The sequence below is a fragment of the Panthera tigris genome, chromosome E1 (genome assembly GCF_018350195.1).
Source record: "Panthera tigris isolate Pti1 chromosome E1, P.tigris_Pti1_mat1.1, whole genome shotgun sequence".
Taxonomy (NCBI): domain Eukaryota; kingdom Metazoa; phylum Chordata; class Mammalia; order Carnivora; family Felidae; genus Panthera; species Panthera tigris.
The window spans coordinates 59,317,922-59,338,123 of NC_056673.1; the positions used below are offsets into that span (position 1 = coordinate 59,317,922).

At 58.3% G+C, this 20,202-nt stretch overlaps 1 protein-coding gene across 1 annotated transcript in view; it reads left to right on the plus strand.

The window, feature by feature from the left end:
* The window catches only part of RPTOR (regulatory associated protein of MTOR complex 1), a 331,489-nt gene that overhangs the window by 189,676 nt on the left and 121,611 nt on the right, over positions 1 to 20,202 (plus strand). The window contains exon 7 of the mRNA XM_042965566.1: positions 6,895 to 6,954. Coding sequence (XP_042821500.1) covers positions 6,895 to 6,954 — 60 coding nt within the window. The remainder of the gene's footprint in view (positions 1 to 6,894; positions 6,955 to 20,202) is intronic.

The window sequence follows — 20,202 nt, forward strand, 5'->3', positions numbered from 1 at the left end:
AAGAGAAGGCACGTTTGCATTATTTACGTGTGATCTGAATTTCAGCTTTGCAAAACAAAAAAAATGCTTTGGAAAACGATTAGCAGTGGCCGGCCGCTGGCCCAGCACCGCGGGCGAGCCCTGCCTCTGAGGGGGCGCGGCAGGTGCCTGGGGTCCCCACGGTCCTGTGGGTGTGGGGCTGCACTATTTCTTTATCTGGGCAGTGGTTGTATTTACATTATTATTGCTTAAACTCACTCCTGTGTCTCATGCTTTTCACATACGGTAGACTTCACGATAATTGTTTGCAACGTGTTACCTTTTTTATATATTAAAAATATAGCCAGCAAGGAAATCCTGGGAAGGAAAGGAAATCTGATTCACGGCAGTGACAGCAACAGACAATGACAAGAATGAGCTGGCCCAGAACACCGCACGCGTGTATAGAAAATCCCATAAAACTTGACTGATTGAAACGAAACACAGTTTGATAAAGGGAGGAGGTGGCCACACCATTACAGGGTGAGACCCGGTAAATTAAGGACATAAATTCTCCGTAAATTAAACCATAAATTTAGCACAGTGTTGACAAATTGATTTTAAAGGTCAACTGGAAGAATAAATGTTTGAGAACAGCCGTGAAAATTTTTAAAAAAGAGAAGAAAACAGATTTCTGCAAGAAGCCTCATCCTACCAGTTATCAGTGCCACTTCAAGGTACAGTCAGAATAAGAGTGGACATTCGAGTCAGTGGGACAGAATAGAGAGCTCCAGAAACAGAATCTATACGTGTCGGAATTTGTAATTTAGAAAAAGAATAAATCACTCAGCGTCTAGTATCCGGGGCACGTGGCTTACCATTTGAAAATCTTTAATCCCCCTTTCTTAATAAAAAAATTCCAAACATAATGAAGATTTAAATGTGAAAAAGAAAACTCAAAAAAGTGCTAGAAAGAATGTCAGCTGGGAGAATTAAAAAGCCATAAAGGGAGTGGCAGATTTTATCAAACACAAATCTTAAGTTTTGTATGGCAAAGAAAACAAAATTCAAAATGCAGTCGGCCTTTGAGCGACTCGGGTGTGAACTGCACGGGTCCGCTTCCATGCAGACTGTTTTCAGTAAGTACAGGACGTGCTGTAAATGCACCTTTTCTTGCGATTTGCATGACAACATTTTCTGTTCTCTAGTTTGCTTTATTGTAAGAATGCCATTACATTATAATGCATTATAATAATGCATAATAATATGCATTATTGTGATGCACGTACAAAATATGTTTCAGTTAACTGTTATCGGTAAGGCGTCCAGTCAGCAGCAGGCTAAATTAGTAGCTAAGTTTCAGGGAGTCCAAAGTTCCACGTGGATTTTTGTCTACGGGAGAGGTGGTGCCCCTCGCCCCTGTGTTGGTTTTTGGGTCAACTGTACATTTATAAATGAGGGAAGATCGTGCAGCATATAACAAAAGGTTGATTCTTTTAACGTAGGAAACACAAAGATCAGTAAAAGGATGAGTACCTCGATACAAAAATGCAAAGGGCGTGAACAGGCAACAAGCAAAAGGAAAGCAATTAAAAAATTATTAACTGGCATTAAACCTCAATATTAACCAGACATTGGCATGATACGTCACTTATCAGTTGGGCAGACGTTTGTTTTGTTTTTTTATGGTGATAAACCCTGTATTGGCAGGAAGTGAGAACCTGAGCACGTTCAGCCTTGATGTGACAATAAATGACTCTTCCTGTCTGGAAGGCCCTCAGACAATGGGGAGTAATTCAGCACAAGTGCACCCATTCATCAGGCAGGTTTGCTTCTAAGAATGCGTCCTGAGGACAACAGACTCAGTGTTCATACAAACGGGGTTCATTCAGACGTTGAAGAAGGTCACGTTCTACGTGTCGGCTTTCATACCGTCCCAAGACACACGAGGGCAGGTTAGGAAACAGCCTGGTCACCTGCGGTCTATTCCAGTGATGGGATGATGGGACGCCAGTTAGCGGCAAAGCAGAATAAACTCATGATCCAGACAGGACCACGGATAAACCCCAAAGTCACGCTGGCTGAAAAGGGCCTGGTATAAAAGTACACCCCGGACACTTGTGAGTAAGTCACTGGGAGGATCAGAGCAAGGTCTGTCTCTGTGGGCATTGCCCGGGAAGGCTGGAGGGAAGCTTCTGGGATGTTGGTCGTGGTCTCCGAGGGAGACCTTCCCGATAACAGCTCATTAAAACATATTTTGTGTGTGTTCTATGTGGTATTCTTACAATAGGACTAGAGAAGAGAAAACGTTATTATGAAGATCGTTAAGAGATTTACAGGACTTACCGTATTTACTGAAAAAACGCAGGTGTGTGCCTTTGTCAAAATTCCGTGAATGTACAGTAAGAGGTGTGCTCTCATTGCGTGTGATCCTACATCAGCATCAGCAGGCGAAAGCACCGAGCAAATCTGGGGATTTAGGCGTGCGTGCTGAAGAGTGCAGAGGGGGGAGGGGTGCGGTGCCCGCCCCGAAAGTAAAGTGAATCAACCGAGGGAGAGACGGAGATGTGATGACATCAGACGCTAATGCTGGGCCCCAGGCACTTCCTGGCAGATTCTTCCAACTTTGTCGAAGGTTTGAAAATATTAGGGGACAAATGTTTTTAAGAAATAGCTGTAACGTCTATGACAATATTCTCTGGTAGAAGGAAACAAGCCCAGTCGTAGACACCGGTTGCGGGCACGGGCTGGGCACGGTCTGGAAATGCAGGGTGGAACCAGTGTTAACAGTGGCCACGTCTGCGCAGGAGGGTGGGGGCCGGACCACAGGCTTTGCACGCCCGTCACGCACGTCTGCGCGGTTTGGGACTTCACAGTGACCGTGGTTTCCTGTCGTCCTACGACAAACTAAATCAGAAGGATTCGATTTTTTGCAAAAGGCAAAAGTGAAAATGTTAGCAGTTTTCGGATTTGGGGTAATTTTCACTTGCAATTTGCTGTATTTTTATGTTTTTTTATGGCAAATACGTGTTTTCTTTTGTTGGTTTTTATTTTAGTTAGAAAAATATTTACTGTATTCCCATTCTCAGGAACAACACCAAGCACTTACATGTACTTTTTGAGGTTACAGAACTAGGTTTTGTCTTTATTTCTTTTTTAATATTAATGAATTTGTTCTGCATAGAATCTGGAAACTACCTGCTTTCAAGAGTGACAGGAAGAGGGCGCCTGGGTGGCGCAGTCGGTTAAGCGTCCGACTTCAGCCAGGTCACGATATCGCGGTCCGTGAGTTCGAGCCCCGCGTCAGGCTCTGGGCTGATGGCTCGGAGCCTGGAGCCTGTTTCCGCTTCTGTGTCTCCCTCTCTCTCTCTGCCCCTCCCCCGTTCATGCTCTGTCTCTCTCTGTCCCAAAAAAAAAAAAAAAAAGAGTGACAGGAAAAGCAGAATATAGGTGAAATGCTAGAAATCCATGACAACCACCAAATCAGTCTCCTGCCGTGTTCAGGTGCTCACGTGTATTTGTCGGTTATCAGAACTATCTGTTGGGCACCATCAAGCACTGGGACGTACTGATGAACAGGGTGACACAAGTCCTTTTACTCCCCAAACTTACCTTCTGCAGTAAAGGTGAGCTGTAAACAGCTATCTAATACAACATCAGGGAGTGAGAAATACCGGTGTTAAAAAGCAGAGTGAAGGGGTAGAGAGCGGAGGTCAAAATCTAGATAAAAAAAGGAGTAAATCTCACAGTTTTCCGGGCCAAGGATGCGGCAGGCCTTGGGAACCACGAGTGCAAAGGCCCTGAGGCGGGTCTCTGCCTGGTGTGTTGGAGGAACAGGACGTGTCAGGGTGAATGGAGCCGGGTGAGCAAGGGTGAGCGCGGGGAGCTCAAGTCAGAGCAGTGGCCGGGAGCCGCGTCCCGCGGGACCTTCCTCGGTGGGTCTCTGTGAGGACTTTGCCTTTTATTCTGAGGGGCAGGAAGCCTCTGGAGGGCTGTGAAGCAGGTGAAACGACTTACTTCAACGTTCCTTCTTCACATTCCCTCCTAGAAGGCTTGCTCGGGCTGCTGGGTAGAGGGGTAGGGAGGGCAGGCAAGAGTGGAAGCAGAGAGACTGGTCTGGAAAATGTGTGAGATACGGGTGCCTGGCCTGGGGCTGTGGCCCCCAGCCGTGGTGGTTCTGCCCCCAGGGCCCATTCGGCAACAGTGGGAGACGTCTTCGGTTGTCACGGTCGGGGCCCGGGTGCTGCTGGCATCTCGTGGGCCGCGGTGAGGATGCCGCCTGCTGACAAAGAATGATCCGGCCCCGAGCGTCCTAGTGCCCGGCCGGACACCCTGGCCTGGGAGGTCAGCGGGTAGGAGGTGAGCAGGGGTCGGGTCAGGTGCTGTGCAGCTAGCAGAGCAGACCGGACTCGCCGACGGTCTGGGATTGGCGCGTCTGACAAAGAGGCGTCACAAACGGCCCGAGCCCGTTTCTGAGCTCCGTCGCGCACCGAACGGCACCACTGGCTGTGTTATTAGAACCACTGGCATCTGATCTTAGGGCTTCTGAGCCGTCGTCACCGCGTCTGATTTTGCCTGCTCTTTGGCCTTCCGTGGGCCAGCAACAGTGTCACGTAGGGGAGGAGAGAACAGTGTGAAAAAGAAACAAGTCGTCGACAGTTCTGGCGCAAAGGGCCTCGGCATCATTGGCCAAGGTAACACTCGTGGCGCCTCCGTGACGGATCCGTCCACGCCGCGCTCCCACGAAGAACCACGGCGTGAACCTTTTCAGGCGTGGTGTCCCTGTGCTTAATTTTCTGCTTAGTAGAACTTCGTGTTTTCAGCAGGTGTATTAAAATGCTTACTTCCCAGAGGACGCTTAAGTTGTTTTTTACAATTTCAAAGTCTTTGTGTGCTAACCCCAGAAGCTGGCCAACCGTGAGTCTGGTTCTGTGGCCTGTTTTTTCTCTAAATTTTAGATAGGATACTCTGTCGTGGGCGCCACGGTTAGGAACCTCTGAGGAGCGTCTGGCTCTCTGCTCGCGGGCCGTTTGCGTGATCTTGTGGTCTCTTGGTGGTAGGACTGGTCTCCTTTGACTTTGCTCTTGGTGCTGGGATGTGGCTCTGAATCCTGGAACATGATCGCCTCCCCGGGAGTCCTGTGGGAAGTCCAGATGTGAATCCGGCCCTTTAATGTGGCGTGCCGGCGCTCCCTGCCTGTGTGCACGCCGGCGGGCGGTGTCGAAATCTCCGTCCGTCCTTTCGGCCGCCGTCCCCCCGGGGCCCCTTGGAGTCCCGCCCCACGCGTGTCTGGGGCAGGGTCAGCCAGGGGCTCCGAGACACTGCTCAGCCGAGGCGGCTGCCTCTCCCCTGAGCGTGGCCCCCGCGTGCTGCGTGGATTGGGCTGTGCCCGCGGGGCTCTCCGGGTGGAGCAGACTCACCCAGACTTGCTCCGTCGAGGGTCACATCCCTTCCCTTTCTGTCTGTATCTGTTCGCTTCTTGGTGCCTTCACGTGGCTGTGTTTTGCATTTTGTCCAGAACTGATTATCATTATGGATAAAAGGACTAGCGGGATACAGATTATTCTGTCATCACCGAAATCCAGAAGTGCCAATCAATAAGTACATTATAGGTAAAAAAACAAACAACAAATTGGCACGGTTTGCAGAGGACCCAGGATGAGAACGAAGACGTCTTTCCCGAAGATCCTTTCTGTCCCACGACGAGAGATCCTGATTGCTCTGAACCTGCCAGCGGGGGCGGTGGTGACTGGGGGTGCGGGCAGAGCCATCTGAAGCCGAGGAAACAGGATTTGCGTGGGATGGAACTGGCCGGCGGATGGAGCATCTGGGCCGCGAGCCCTTTGTGCCCATGGGAGGGGCCGCCCTCTCCGCCAGGCAGAGACCCTCACTTGTGCTGCTTCCCTCTGAACGGGACCACACCGGCTACGACAGCCACTACCAGGAAAACGACTTCCTGCACGCTGGCGGGCGAGGCTCGGCCCCCAGAGGTGCCCAGGGGTCCCCGGCAGCCGACTGTACGTGCCCCCACCCTGGAGGCCGCCCTCGGGAGCCGTGTGTCCTCCCAGCCTCCGTCCCTGCTGCTCTCCGACCCTCCCTGTCTCCCTCTCGCCCTTCCCACCCGGCCACCTCGGACGTGTCAGGCCTCGTCTGCCTGGCCCTGGGGCCCGTCCCTCCCCATGGGCCCGCTGCTCTCCGACCTTCCCCCACGTCTCGTGTGCAGCTAGTGATGCACAGAAATGCTTCTTGGAGCTGTGCGTGTTTGCCATTTGTCTGCTCGGCTCGTTGGAGGGCCATTTGAGCTTAACTTGTAAAGCAGGCGTTTCCCGTGTCTCCCACTAAGCGCCGCACGTTGCCCTTGTTACTCAGTGTGGCTTCTGCCCTGCTGGGTCCCAGCGGCCAGGACAGGAGGCAGGAAGGGTGGCTGCCTGCCCCCTGCCCCCCCCCCCCCACCGTTGGTGCACGCACGGCAGACGGGGCCTGCCGGGTCCAGTCTCACTGTGACGCTCGAGTTCATGGCAACAAAGTGATATGATCGAATTCGCTTTTCTGTGTCTCCGCCCACGTTTTTCTCTGGGGTGTCCGGAGGTCACTTGCACTCCTTCCGGCACTCTCCCCAGCTTGCTTTCTTACCAAGGAGAAAAAGAAAGGGAACCCGGTCTGTCCACTATTTGGGTGGATGCCTCCTTTCCTGTCTCACCTGGCCCCCGCGTCCTGTTTCTCTCCTTCCGCTGATGGTGGGGGAGGGGGCAGTGAGGATTTCTTCGTAAATGTGAAAGGTCCAGAATTAAGAAAATCTGGGTTTATGTTTTCAGCCTCCCCCTTTATCCCCTTGCTTACTGGGGGCCCATGGTACTTCTCGTTAAATGTCCCCGTGATGGGACTCCGTGTCCTCTGTCCCTGCGCTGTGACTGACTGTGTCTCCTCTCTCTGCAGGTTTTGCATGCAGAAGTGCGTGAGTCTGGTGCCCGGGGTCACACTGGATTTAATAGAAAAGTAAGTAAGATATTGGCGCTGTGCGGCTCTGGGGCCCGCGGGGTTCTCGGAGGCGCTTGCTGTCAGCCTGCGGGTGCGGACGTCTGCCCTCGGGGAGGGCCGTGTGCCGACGGTGGCACCGGTGGTCGGCGTAGCACACGACTAAGCGTGGGGCCGCGACGGAAGAAAAGCGGAATCCACGTGAACATTTGCGGATACTCCCAACACTAACGCCAAAGCAGAGGCTGCTCCCAGAGGTCTCTCTGCTCCCCAAGTGGGTTAGTGAGGTCACGGCCTAGTGCTGACCCCCTGTCCCTCAGCCCCCCTTTCACGTGCTGAACTCCGGCGCCCCCATCCTGTGTGCTGTCTCGGGAGAGGCCGAGGTCCAGGCGGGCGCGCCCCGGTCGTGTGGCCTGTCCCTGCCCTTCCAGGTCGACGGCGACCCGTCTCCCTCCTGTCGTGGACACTGTTGTGTCTGCTCTGCGCGTGCGTGTGTGTGTCGACTCACCTTGGCTCGTCCTGATTCACCTACTGGTTGTGCTGAAACCTTCCACTCTGGACACCATTTCTTCCAGAATTAACTACAAGATAATAGTTCTCTAAGTCCTGATAGAGGAAATCGTGTGCGAGAACAGCGAGGCCTGAGTTTAATTAAGTCAGGCAGGAAAGGCAAATATACCTCTGGGTTTTTCTCCTGGAAAACTACTTGCCTGCGTGTCAGGGGAAACAGACAGGAATGTTAGGTGTAAACGTCCACATCAGGGACACGAAGGGCGCGGTCCTGCCGGGGATCGCGGGCACTCTGTGGCAAAAAAAAGGCCACGGCAGTGCCGCTCGAACCGGCACAGACAGTGTGCCCAGCTCTGTGGGCAGAAAAGCAAGTGAACAATGTGCACAGGAGGCCGCCGAGGGCATTTTCACGACCGCATGTCCGTCTGCAGGCGGGAGTGCAGGTAAGACAGTCCCTCACCGTGCGGGGTCTGGGGGTGCAGCTGTGCTGGCGGGCGTGGCTTCCTGCCCATCGTCTGAATTTTCTACACAGAATGCACATAAACATAAGTGGAGAAGAATTAGGATGCCTGCAAACAATTCAGTGAATATAATTACTCCTCGTAGGTTTTGAGTGAGTGTCTGAGGGCATGTGACTGGCCTGCTTCCCTTTGGGAACTTTGTTCATGAGCAGGACGGTGATGGCAGCAGGGGTGAGTGAGCAGGACGGTGATGGGGGCAGGGGTGAGTGAGCAGGACGGTGATGGCGGCAGGGGTGAGTGAGCAGGACGGTCATGGGGGCAGGGGTGAGTGAGCAGGACGGTCATGGGGGCAGGGGTGAGTGAGCAGGACGGTGATGGGGGCAGGGGTGAGTGAGCAGGACGGTGATGGGGGCAGGGGTGAGTGAGCAGGACGGTGATGGGGGCAGGGGTGAGTGAGCAGGACGGTGATGGGGGCAGGGGGGAGTGAGCAGGACGGTGATGGGGGCAGGGGTGAGTGAGCAGGACGGTGATGGGGGCAGGGGGGAGTGAGCAGGACGGTCATGGGGGCAGGGGGGAGTGAGCAGGACGGTGATGGGGGCAGGGGTGAGTGAGCAGGACGGTGATGGGGGCAGGGGGGAGTGAGCAGGACGGTGATGGGGGCAGGGGTGAGTGAGCAGGACGGTGATGGGGGCAGGGGGGAGTGAGCAGGACGGTCATGGGGGCAGGGGGGAGTGAGCAGGACGGTGATGGGGGCAGGGGTGAGTGAGCAGGACGGTGATGGGGGCAGGGGTGAGTGAGCAGGACGGTGATGGGGGCAGGGGTGAGTGAGCAGGACGGTGATGGGGGCAGGGGTGAGTGAGCAGGACGGTGATGGGGGCAGGGGTGAGTGAGCAGGACGGTGATGGGGGCAGGGGTGAGTGAGCAGGACGGTGATGGGGGCAGGGGTGAGTGAGCAGGACAGGTAATGGCGGCAGGGGTGAGTGAGCAGGACGGTGATGGGGGCAGGGGTGAGTGAGCAGGACGGTCATGGGGGCAGGGGTGAGTGAGCAGGACGGTCATGGGGGCAGGGGTGAGTGAGCAGGACGGTCATGGGGGCAGGGGTGAGTGAGCAGGACAGTGATGGGGGCAGGGGTGAGTGAGCAGGACGGTCATGGCGGCAGGGGCGGCGGAACACCGTTCGGCGCCATCAGGGCGGACGGGAAGGTCTGCAGCTGTTCTGCTGAAGAGCAGGTCTTGGTTATTGCGAAACCAGCCCACGGCTGACAGCGACCCAGAAGCCTCCGTTAGGGAGGCCACGGCAGGGGCGCGGGGTGAGGGCGAGCTGGAGTCGCCGGAGCAGGAGAGCCAGGGGTGCGGCCACAGGTGGGAGAGCCAAACGTGTCCCGTCGTCGGGCAGGACAGGGTCCCGGAGCCGGGACCGCAGAGGGGTGCCATCGGTTCGCAGGGGTCAGCGAGGGCGCGAGCGGCCGGGCCTCGTGCACAGTGCTGCGCACACGGGCGAGCCGGTGTCTGCCGTCCCGTCACAGCTGCTCAGTGCACCTGCTCTCCCCGCGTGCGCAGGGCTGCAGCCTGGCGGGAGGCGGTGATGCCCAGCTGTCGTGATGGTGCTCGAGGCCGGCTCGTCTGCTCGGTGCACTCCCCTCTCCCAGGCTGTGCTGTGCGGTCCCTGCCGGCTCTCCCGCACTCGTGGTCGGGAAGCGAGGGCCGCACCGTGGCACACGTGGGCTGGGCGGTGGGGGCCGGTACCCGAGCTCGTGCTGCCACATGCAGACCGCTTCCGGCAAGTTCTCAGCAGTCACGTTTTATCACGGGTTGGTTGCTTCCGGTGGCCCGTTCAGAGCGGTCTCGGCTTACGCTTTCCTGAGCCGGTTTCCCTCCCTGCCCCCCTGTGCCTGGGGCAGACTCGTGCGCTCCTCTCCCTCAGGCAGGGCGGGAGGCAGCCGTCCAGCGTCTCTGTGTGCCGGCCAGTGTCCCGCACGCCCTCCGGCCGGGGAGCCCTGTGCGCACGGCCCTGTCCCGTCCCGTCGCCCGGCACGGTCGTGGCTGCTCTTGACCAAACTCCGCTCGAGATGAGTCACGTGGACGCAAGAGTGTCGCATGTTCTGAGTTCTCCAGAGGACAGGAGCTACCGACGCTTAAGTAAAAATACGGATTTCCTAACCTCTTTTTTTGTTGCTGTTTTTTTTACTGGGAGGAAGCTGGCGTTCAGTTCAGCTCTGCTTCCTGGCTGGCATCTTCCAGCCCGTGGCACGGCCGGCGGGGCAACCAGGCCCTGGAGGGACCCTTTTCCTCCAGGCAGGCCTCCCTGTACCCAGACCACGTCGGGACAGCCAGCTCCCGTCCTGTCACTCTCCCAGACGTAAAGTGTGTGCGGCAGCTTGACGCCCTCAGCAACGACCCACAAAAGAAAAAAATTGTTGAATTCAACCTCATAAAAATTTAAAATGTTTACTCCCTGGAAGACACAGCTCAGACCGCGGAGAGACAAGCCGCCGACTCGGGGAGAATGTTTGCAAATCACACAGCCAACAAGGGACTTGTATCCAGAGTATATGAAGATCTCTCAAAACAAAAGTAAGAAAAAAAAACCTGAAAACTGGACAAAGGACCTGAAAAGAGACTTTGCCAAAGAGAATTGAAGGACGGCCAGGAAGCCCGCGCAAAGATGCTCGAAACCATTAACCGTTAGGGAGACGCACATTAAAACCACAGGGTTAGTAAAACAAAAGGCTGACGACACGCGGTGCTGCTGGCGGGGGTGCGGGACGACCGGAAATCCCACGCGCCCTTGCGGGAGGCGAGGTGGTACCGCTGTGCGGTAGGTGGGCCTCCCACGGGGCCCGGGGCCCCACTCCCGGAAATCTGTCCTGTAGGAACGAAACTGTCCGCACGGAACCCGTATGCCAGTATCTGTGCGACTTACCGTCATCGCCCCAAACTGATAACAACCAAATGTCCTCGGGGGTGAAGGAATGAGCAGAATGTGCATCGTCTAGCAGGCGCAGCCAGCGGGAAATGGGGGGACATTTCATACGTGACACATGGTGGCCCCAGAAGCACTGTGGGGTCACAAACAGCAGCTCGGGGGGGGGGGGGGCGACACCTGGTCTAATTCCATTCACGTGACCATCTGGAAAAGACACAACGATCGGGTCGGAGAACGGGTCGCTGGTTGTAGGGTTAGGAGTGTGAGGGAATGTGGGGTGATGGGATGTAGGGCGTCCTGGTTGTGGGGGTGGCCGCTCAGATCTGCACGCCCACAAAAGCCAGCTTACTCTACGACAGTACGGTTAATAAAATTGACACGTCACGCGGGGAAGTCAGAACTCCATCGGGGAGCACGGGTCGGAGTGACTCAGGGAAGGCCCGGCAGGCGCGGCCCGGCTGGAGGAACCGGGGCAGAAGGAACCGAGACCAGGACTCGGAGAAGTGGCTTTTCTTCTGTGAGACGTGCCTGCTGTTCCCCGGGAAGGAGGCTTCACTCGCTTCATGAAGGCTGGCTAACGAGGGTTGAAAAGTGGAAGCGAACACCCTTGATCACGAAGATTTTGGTATTTTTCGTCGAGCATTATTTTCCGAAGTCATGGTGTCGGGGTTTGTGACCACCAGCTTCCTTCCCGGAAAGCCTTAGTTTTTTTTTTTTTTTTTTAATTGTTTTTTTTTTAACGTTTATTTATTTTTGAGACAGAGAGACAGAGCATGAACGGGGGAGGGTCAGAGAGAGGGGGACACAGAATCTGAAACAGGCTCCAGGCTCTGAGCTATGAGCACAGAGCCCGACGCGGGGCTCGAACTCACGGACCGCAAGATGGTGACCTGAGCCGAAGTCGGCCGCCCAACCGACTGAGCCACCCAGGTGCCCCGGAAAGCCTTAGTTTTACATCCGTCCCGCGCTGTGGGCGTCCGTGCAGCCCTGCGCTTCCGGAGGCCAGCACGCACCGTGCTCCCCTCTCCTCCCCATCCTACTGTGCCAAGGGGTGCTCCACAGTCGGTTAAGTGTGGGCAGGCTGGGTGTGCGGTTTTTCTTTTTCTTTTAATTTAAGAAGAAAAGCATCATCAATGTCGCCAGCAGCACCTTCTATGCTGCTTCCTGAGGGCCTCCGGGGGTGGTGGAAGGAACGCGGACCCGGAGCGGTCGGCCGCGGCGCTGAGGGCGAGGCTCGCAGGACGGCCCTCCGGCCTCCACGGCGGCTCTCCCTGGGCGCCAGCCCAGCCCCTCGAACACAGGTCCTCGCCCCGCCTTCCGGGAGCCGCGGGTTTCTGGATGTCCTCTGGGTTTCGGGTAAAGCCTGGAGGAGGAGAGTGTTCTCACGCGGCTACCCCGGTCACGATCAGTGGCTGCCGCTGGTGACTCTGGGGGAGCTCTGTGCAGTGGAGGAGAGGTGATCCCGGTTTCGGACAAGCTCTCTGTCCGGAGTGACCGGGACAGGCTGCGTGCGTCCAGAGCGAACCTCACTTTTCCCCGGGGCGTCGAGGATGGGGCTTCGTTTGGGGGTCGTGGCGGGGACGGGAGAGGGCAGACCAGGCCTCCACTGCAGCAACCGTTCGCGGTGCGTGGGCTTGGGCCTGAGTCACTGCCCTCCGGACACAACCCCCCGTGGTTGAGCGGAGGCGCACCGGGCCCCACCCCGCCTGAGACGCTGCACCCCCTGGTCACCTGGCCATGGCGAGGCTGCGTGTGAGTGTTGGGCTGTGTTTATGCTGTGCCAGGACGGGTTCCAGACTTCGGGATTCCGCAGCACCGGGGAAATACCTGGACGTGAGGCTCCAGGAGACACAGCCGCCGGGTCTGTTTCCGAGGAAATACGGGTTTTTAACTTCTGCAGCTTTACCTCAGAGGTTTCTCCGTTTACAAGAAAATGCTGTTAACCTATTGTTTTAATTTTTAGATTCTTTTTTACCCAGTGGTGCTTAGTCTATCAGAAGCATTTTCAATAAGCAGATTTGAATTTGCAGCTCCCAGCCTAGGCAGAAACTTGGCACGTTTATGTTTGATGGGGCCGTCCAGGTCCCTGGACTGAATTGTACGTTCAGAGAATGTTCCCGGAAAAGCATCTCCGGTTTTTCTCATGAATCGTAGCTCTTGGTTACGGGGGCCGTACGGCTCCCCCGCTCTGGGGCTGTGTCCGTCTCCCGCCACTGCCCTGGCCCGAGGCGGCGTCGACCACACGTCAGCGGGGCATGTCCGTGCCCACGGCTGTCCTGTATGTGGCTTAGAACCGAGCATGCGATGTGGGATGCTGAACACGAATGGTCCGTGCTGCGGCCGGGCCAGGCGAGAGACACCTGCGCTACCCTCTGCTCACTGCGTGGGCCGCGTGCTGGCGTGGTCGCCCCTTTCTGACACGTCAGGTGTCCTTCGGCCATTCGGAGGCCCTTCCTGTGCGCGAGTCCCACCGTCATGGGACGCTTGACCTGGAGCTCACCCTCGACGTGCCAAGTGCCTCATCACGCCCCATGTGGTGCTCTCCTGCCAGAGCGCCTTTTCTCGCGCGGTCTGCCTGTCCCCACTTTCCACCCCAGAGCCTTTAGGACGTGAAGAGACGCGGTCTGCGGTCACACGGCTGAAAAGCGGTCCAGACTCAGAGCGAGCTTCTGTTCTGTTGTGTTGTGTTTTAATTCAAGTACAAGGTGAAATCCTTTCATCGAGATGTGAGAGACTACAGAAAACAGAACCGGGTCTTGGAGCGGACAGAAGATGGGCATTTCCGAACACGCGCAATGTGGGGCCGCCTCTCCTGTGGCGGGCCTGGCGGTGCAGACAGAGGCTGGGCAGGCCCCTGGCCGGTCTGGTCATTCCGGAAGCCGCCGCCCAGCCGGGCCCCTGTGCGCCGTCCCCGCCGGCCTCGACGTGCCACAGGGCCACTGTGCCCGAGGACGAGCTCTCCCCGTCACATTCTAGGGCGAAGTTGTCACCAGTATGCCCGGGGTGAGCGTTGTCACCACCCTGACACAGAAGCCCAGAGACTGGTCTCTAAGGGCGAGACCTACAGCCACGTTCCTTCTTTCCAGCGTTCCAAGCGCGAAAACCCCGTGCTTCTGGGCGACAGCTGATTGGGGGGGGTGGGGTGGTCCTATCTTTCAAACCCTTACTCGCCTGGGTGGGCCAGCGGGTCGGCTCACAGACATCGTTCCGACTCCGGGTTGGGTGTGGAACGTCCCCTGCCTCAGACTGTCTGGGGGTCGAGGGCTGTCGGGAGGCATCCTGTGACACACGTCCACCCCACGTGAGCCTTCCCGACCACGTGACCGAGCAGCGTGGGGACACGGACACCGTCTGTGCACCAGCCTCAACCTCGGGTGGGACCCGAAGTCAGTGTGCTGTTTTCACTTATAAGCAGCTTATATTTGGAGAAGACACGGAATGTTTCAAACATACAGATTTTAGTTTTTTAAGTTTCTTTGAGGTTTCTTTACTTTGACAGAGAGAGAGAGAGAATCCCAGGCAGGCCCCGCGTAGCCAGCGCAGGGCCGGAGGCAGGGCTTGAGCCCTCATAAACCGTGAGATCGCGACCTGAGCCGAAACCGAGAGCTGGACGCTTGACTGCCTGAACCACCCGGGCCTCCCAAGATACATGAGTTCCGAGGAGCGTGAGAAAGCGTAATAAGACGGTTACGCACTGTTGCCGACGCTGGTGGGGTGGTGGCTGGCGAGGCCTCGGAGAGCCGGGCGGCCGGCTGGGCGACACTTCCCGTGGCCGGCTCTCCTCCCGAGACCGTGGGGCTCCAGGGCCCCGGGGTCACGTCCGCGCGCAAGCTGGCGGGGGGTATCCGTCGCTGGGGCTCCCTGGGGTGGTTGCGCAGCCGACCCCGTCCCCGTCGCCCCCGCGTGGGACGTGTGTGGCCGTCCCCCGCCTCGCCGTGAGGCCCTCAGCGCGGGCGTCCAGTGCAGCTCACCGGGTGACCCGATCACGGCCCCGGTCAGTCGGTGAGACGACTTCTTCTCGTGACACTCGTACCACCAGACAGGAGTCGGCCGTTTTCTCAGCCCCCGGGTGCCGTTTCGTTCGTTCGTCACCAGTGCGTTCTGAACAAAGTCGTAGGCTCTGCAGAGTGTTGTGGCAGACGGCATGAGCCACGTGGACTGTGCCGTGGCCGTGGAACTCCTGGCCACACGCAGACGTGAGGTCCGCTGGGCCGGAACTTGGCACCGATCTTGCTTTTTAATTTTTTAAGGATTCTGAGCCCTTTCGTTGTGCATCCGGTCTTACTCTCTCGTTTCCCCTCGCCACGGGGTCGTGCCTGTACTCGAGAACCTGTCACCTCTGAGTGTGACCGTGACCCTGGTCACTACACCCCTCCGACGAGAGTGACAAGTCATGACACGGAGATGAAATGGAGAAAACGGGCCTGAGTTACTGGGTTTTATTTCCTTAGTTTAATGACCTACAAAAAATAAGAATAGCGTCCGTCTCTGCCCCCTGCTTCCCTCCCGGTGCCCTTGCTCTGTGGAGGATCTTCCTAACACGGGTCCGGTGAGTGGCCACGCCTGACGTACGTGTCCCATGCCCACACGCCCTCGCCTGCCGTCCCCTGGAAGCTGTCCTTCCTCCGTGGGTGGCTCTGAGTGAGGGGAGGTCTCCAGGGCCACAGCTTATTAGGCTCTGAGCTCAGCCGATGTCCTGCCCTGCCGGCTGGACGGCGGGTGACTCCCATGTCACAGGCCCCCAGGCGGTGGGCGTGGAGGCTGGTGGGGGCGGTGAGCCTCACCTTGCTAGCACCGTCCTGGGGGCGGGGGGCAGCGCCTTCCCCTGCCGCCGCGAGTCAGAAACCCGGCCTGAACCGTGTTGTGTCGTTGTGTCGTGGTCCTCTTTGCCATCCCTGGGGAGATGGATGGACAGGTGTCGTCAAATTGCTGCATGGTAATTCTGTAACAAACGCGGTTTGTTTCAAGCAGCCGCCACCGTGACTTCTCCTCCGCACACGAGCCTCCCTTGGGTAGCGAGGGTTAACCCCTTCCCAGCCCCTGCCACCTTTGTCAGGTGTGCAGAACACGTGCTGTTGGGGGTCTCAGCACAAGAGCGGAGAGAGGATACAGGCGGTGCGTGTGTCTCATAATTACTTAGTGATCTTTCAAGCCGGGGAAGGAATTTGTTTTCTCATTAAGCTGCCGTGTCGGGAAGTAAATTAGAGCGAACCTTCCTTGAGCACCCCCAATTTCTAATTATCTACGTGAACCCGGCAGCCTGATAAATAAGCACGCTGCCGCTGGGGCACGTATTTATATTCCGAGTCCTCGGAGAGAGCGGCAATGAGATCCATGCCTGGAAACTCAGGGACATTTTTCAGCCCTGAGATCAAGTAATGAAACGCTTAAACGACACTGGAAATGTTAGGGCGCTCAGGAAGCACCGGGGAGCCCGGGAGACGGTGAGCCTCACCCGCGGGGCTGTGAGTTAGCATTCTGATCACTGCAGGCACAGAGCGCACTGAAAATTATTCATAATTAACATCTATTGTGTCAGCAGCATGTTTTCGGGAGCTAACAGCCCTGTGTCTAGGGTACAATGAGCTGTCGTGCCCCGCTCCCCCCCGGGGCACGTGTAGCCGTGTGGCCGCTGCCGAGCCCAGTCCAGGGACGCCAGGCTGAGGCCAAAGCCTGGATCCCGGGGGTGGTTCTGCTCTGACCCCTCGAGCGATTTGTCAGCTTTGCTGCAATCTCCATGTGTAAGAGCCCCGGTCTTGCCCTGTGGGGGTGGGGGGTGGAGGGTGTAAGAGGATGTCGTGAGCTGTTGCTTGGGAACACAAGGCAACCGTGGTCCTTCTGGCTGAGAGTCGGGAAGGATAGCAGGGAACGTTTATTGAGCACTTGCTGTGTGCCAGGTGCCATATCAAGGGCTCTCTGTGTGTCAACTCTCACAGTCCTTGCTAGAACCCTCTAAAGGAGTCGCTGGTGCTGCCCACGCTCTACGGAGGGGAAACTGAGGCACAGGGTGGGCAGGTCATCTGCTCAGGGGCTCACCACAGGGGTGGGTGGGAGCAGGGCTTTGCCAGGCAGGCTGCCTGGAGCCCGTGTGCCGAGCCACGCCGTCACCCTGCAAGCCAGCGTCCTCCGAGGCCCCCACGGGCAGAGGGTCTGCAGGGTCACTTCGCGGGCTCGGTGGTCGCGATTAGAGTTTTCCCGGCCATCAGGTCGCAATCGTGCACGTGTATCGTGTCTGGAAGGAAAGCGACCGAGAGACACCAGTCTTCATTCACAAAGTACCGTTCTTTCCAACGTGAATATATCGTGCCGGCTGGTTGAGGTGGAAAATCAGTAATTCACGAACGCCTGCCAGTCACGGGCGGGATGAGGAATGACTCACGGGAAGCTAATCTGGAGGCGGAGCGGGGGTCGCTGGCGGGGACGCGGGGACACTGTGAGCTAAGAAAGCAGCAGGCCCCCCGCGCCCGCCCCGGAGCATCGTGAGTCAGCCGCGCCCCGGAGCGCCGCCGCTGGGGCCTCCCGCTCAGAGCCCTCTGAGGCCAGTAAGGGGAAGCGGGGACGCCGGGTCCCCTGTGTGCGGGCACACCCCGTCACGCCTCCCTGTCTGTTGGGATTGGCCGGCCTCTGGGATGAGTTTGTGCCGAGCCACCAAGGGGGGAGCGTGAGCAGTGCCCCAGGCCTCCCTGGGGCACCTGCACTGGCCACTCGGGGCCTCATTTCCTTCTCTCTGGCACCAGCGTCCTGGCCTCGTCATCAAAACGGACAAAACAGCGTGGCGCCTTTCAAGGCCCTCCCGCCCGCCTGTGCCTCTGTGCCCTCCGGCGTCCTGAACAAAACACGTGCCCGTGCCTAACGGAGGCCCCCGCGGCCGAGGTCCAGGGCCACGGCGGGCCGGGCAGGTGACCCGACGGGTCGCCACGGCCGCGTGGGCCGGGGGGCATGGAGGGGGAGGCGTGGGCTTCTGCCCAACGTGCCCAAGCCAGCGCCCGGGCCCTTTCTGCCCGTGTCCGGGAGGGCACACTCCCGTCCTTCCCTCGCCCGATCTTCCCGTCAGCCTTCCTCTGAGGGCTGGCCGCTCGAGGCCCCACTCGCAGCCGCTGGCACCGTGGCATCGGGCAGAGGGGGGGGGCGCAGTGGCGCTAAGCAGCTCTCCCGGAGGTGCGCCCCTGACACGGGACTGGGCACCACACGGCCAGCCCGCTGGGAACCAGCGACACCTCCGCGGGCCTCGCTCTGCCTGGACGTGTGAGACGCCCTGGCGGGTGCAGTCCACGGGGTCAGACCCTGGACGCCGAGAGTAAGGGGTATGGGGACTCACTGGGGGTCACTCGCAGATGGACAGGGGACTTAGGGTCACTCGCGGGTGGACAGGGGACTCACTGGGGGTCACTCGCCGGTGGACAGGGGACTCGCTGGGGGTCACTCGCGGGTGGACAGGGGACTTAGGGTCACTCGCGGGTGGACAGGGGACTCGCTGGGGGTCACTCGCGGGTGGCGTAGCCCACCTCCGCCCTGAGTCCTGGGGTCCCTGCCCCCTGTTGCCTGCGTGGAGGACGTGCCTGCCCTCTCTGACCCGAGGACACCAGCCTCAGAGCTGCACCGGACGATCTGAGCTCGGAAAGAGGGTTTCACAGGGTCAGTGCTCAGAACGCACCCGCCCCGCTCGAGCCGCCTCTCGGAGCCGGGCCCGATCACTGTGTCGGATGCGACTGAGGCGTGGGGGTGGGCCCGGATTGCCCCGGCCTCACTTCCGGGGTGCCGCGTGGCTGCGAGGAGATGCCTCCTGCCCCCTGCCGGCTGGCAGCTCGGCACGAGAGGTCACCGTGCGGCCGGGCAGCTCCGGGCACCGTCTGTGGAACCGTTCACAAGGACGGCCTGGGCTCACCAGCCCGCGGGTCGCGTACTCGGAGCCGAGGGTCGGACGCCCGGCTAGAGGTCGGCCTCCTCCCCTGCGAGGCCAGCGTGCCGTGGGCAGTCAGTGGACGCCCGTGAGCGGGTGGTGGTTCGGTGAGCGGGGGGCCCTCGCGATCTGGAGACCTGGGCCCACCCCGTGGAGCAGGAGGAGCAGGAGCCGGGCTGGCTTCCGAGGGGAGGGGCCGGGCCGCTGGGTCTGGGCGAGGAGCACAGGTGACGCGGGCTCCTGAGTCTGCCTTCACCGCAGCGTCCAGCAGAGGGAGCCGGTGGCACAGAGCCGCGGGGAGGGCCGTCGCTGCTTTTCCCTGAGGAAGGCGGTCAGCCCGGCCTTCTGCAGGGACACCTGGGGCGTCCGGGAAGCTCCTCCTCCTCCCGCAGGTAGCAGGAGCCTGTGCGGCATGTGACGCCAGCCGCCCACCCCCCATCTTCGTGACAGCACTGTGCTCCCGCTCTAGCAACTGCAGAAAGTACGGGAAAACGATGGAGAAGCCTTCGGAAACTCGGATAGACAGGAGCAATACTGTTTTGTGAGGTAGTGAGAGAATTTGCTCGTGGACCCAATACCAGAACACAGAATTCCGTGTATTAACCTCACGGTGTCCTAAGACCTCACACGTACGAGCGCGGAATTGGGGCGATTCGACAGAACGCCAGCCCGTGTGGGGACAGTCAGGGTTGTAGTAAACTGAGCTTGATTTGAGTCAGCTCTTCTGTGTAACTGCTCCCAAACCAGAAGGGTCCCAGAGGAGGGATGCCTTGGGGATGCGGCCGGGCGCAGAATGGCGCCTCGGGCGAGGGGCACCTTCGGGGACCCGCAGGGGAGGAGACTCTGGACGACACGTGAGTGTCTTCAGATCATTCAGGGGTCGTGACATGGCCGCTGCGTGTGACACGTTTCTGCAGGGTGCCAGGTGCCAGCCCCAGGGCCACCGGCGGAAGCTTCAGAGACGGCGGTCTTAGCGCAGTGAAGTGGCCCTCGGGGTCAGAGCCGCCCCCCCGAGAGCCGGGCCACGGGAAGCGAGGCTCACGACGCACCTCCCGCCCACACAGCACTCCGTCACGTGGGGAGAAGCGAGAAATCACTGGCTTTCCCAGTGGAAGACACTCGTTGATTTATTAGGGGAGCGAAAGGGGAAGGAGAAGGGAGAGAATTCTGCATCCAAAAGGTAGAATTTTAATTTAGTTTGATGTAGGACGAAGACGACAGTAAACGGTTCGGTCCCGTCCTGCCTCTGCATCGAGTCCGTGCAGAAAGCATGACGTTTCACAAGGGAAGTAAAAGGCGAGCAGTGGTGTTTTCTGTAGCGTCGTTTCTATAACCAGGGAAGGCTTTGGAGGGTTGCTCCTTCTGTATCTGCTCGGCAGCTTTACTGGGTGTTATTTACAGACCCATCTACGTGTTCGATGGGCCCCAGTAAGTCCGCCAACCCGAGCCGCCGTCACCACAGTAGCTGGATT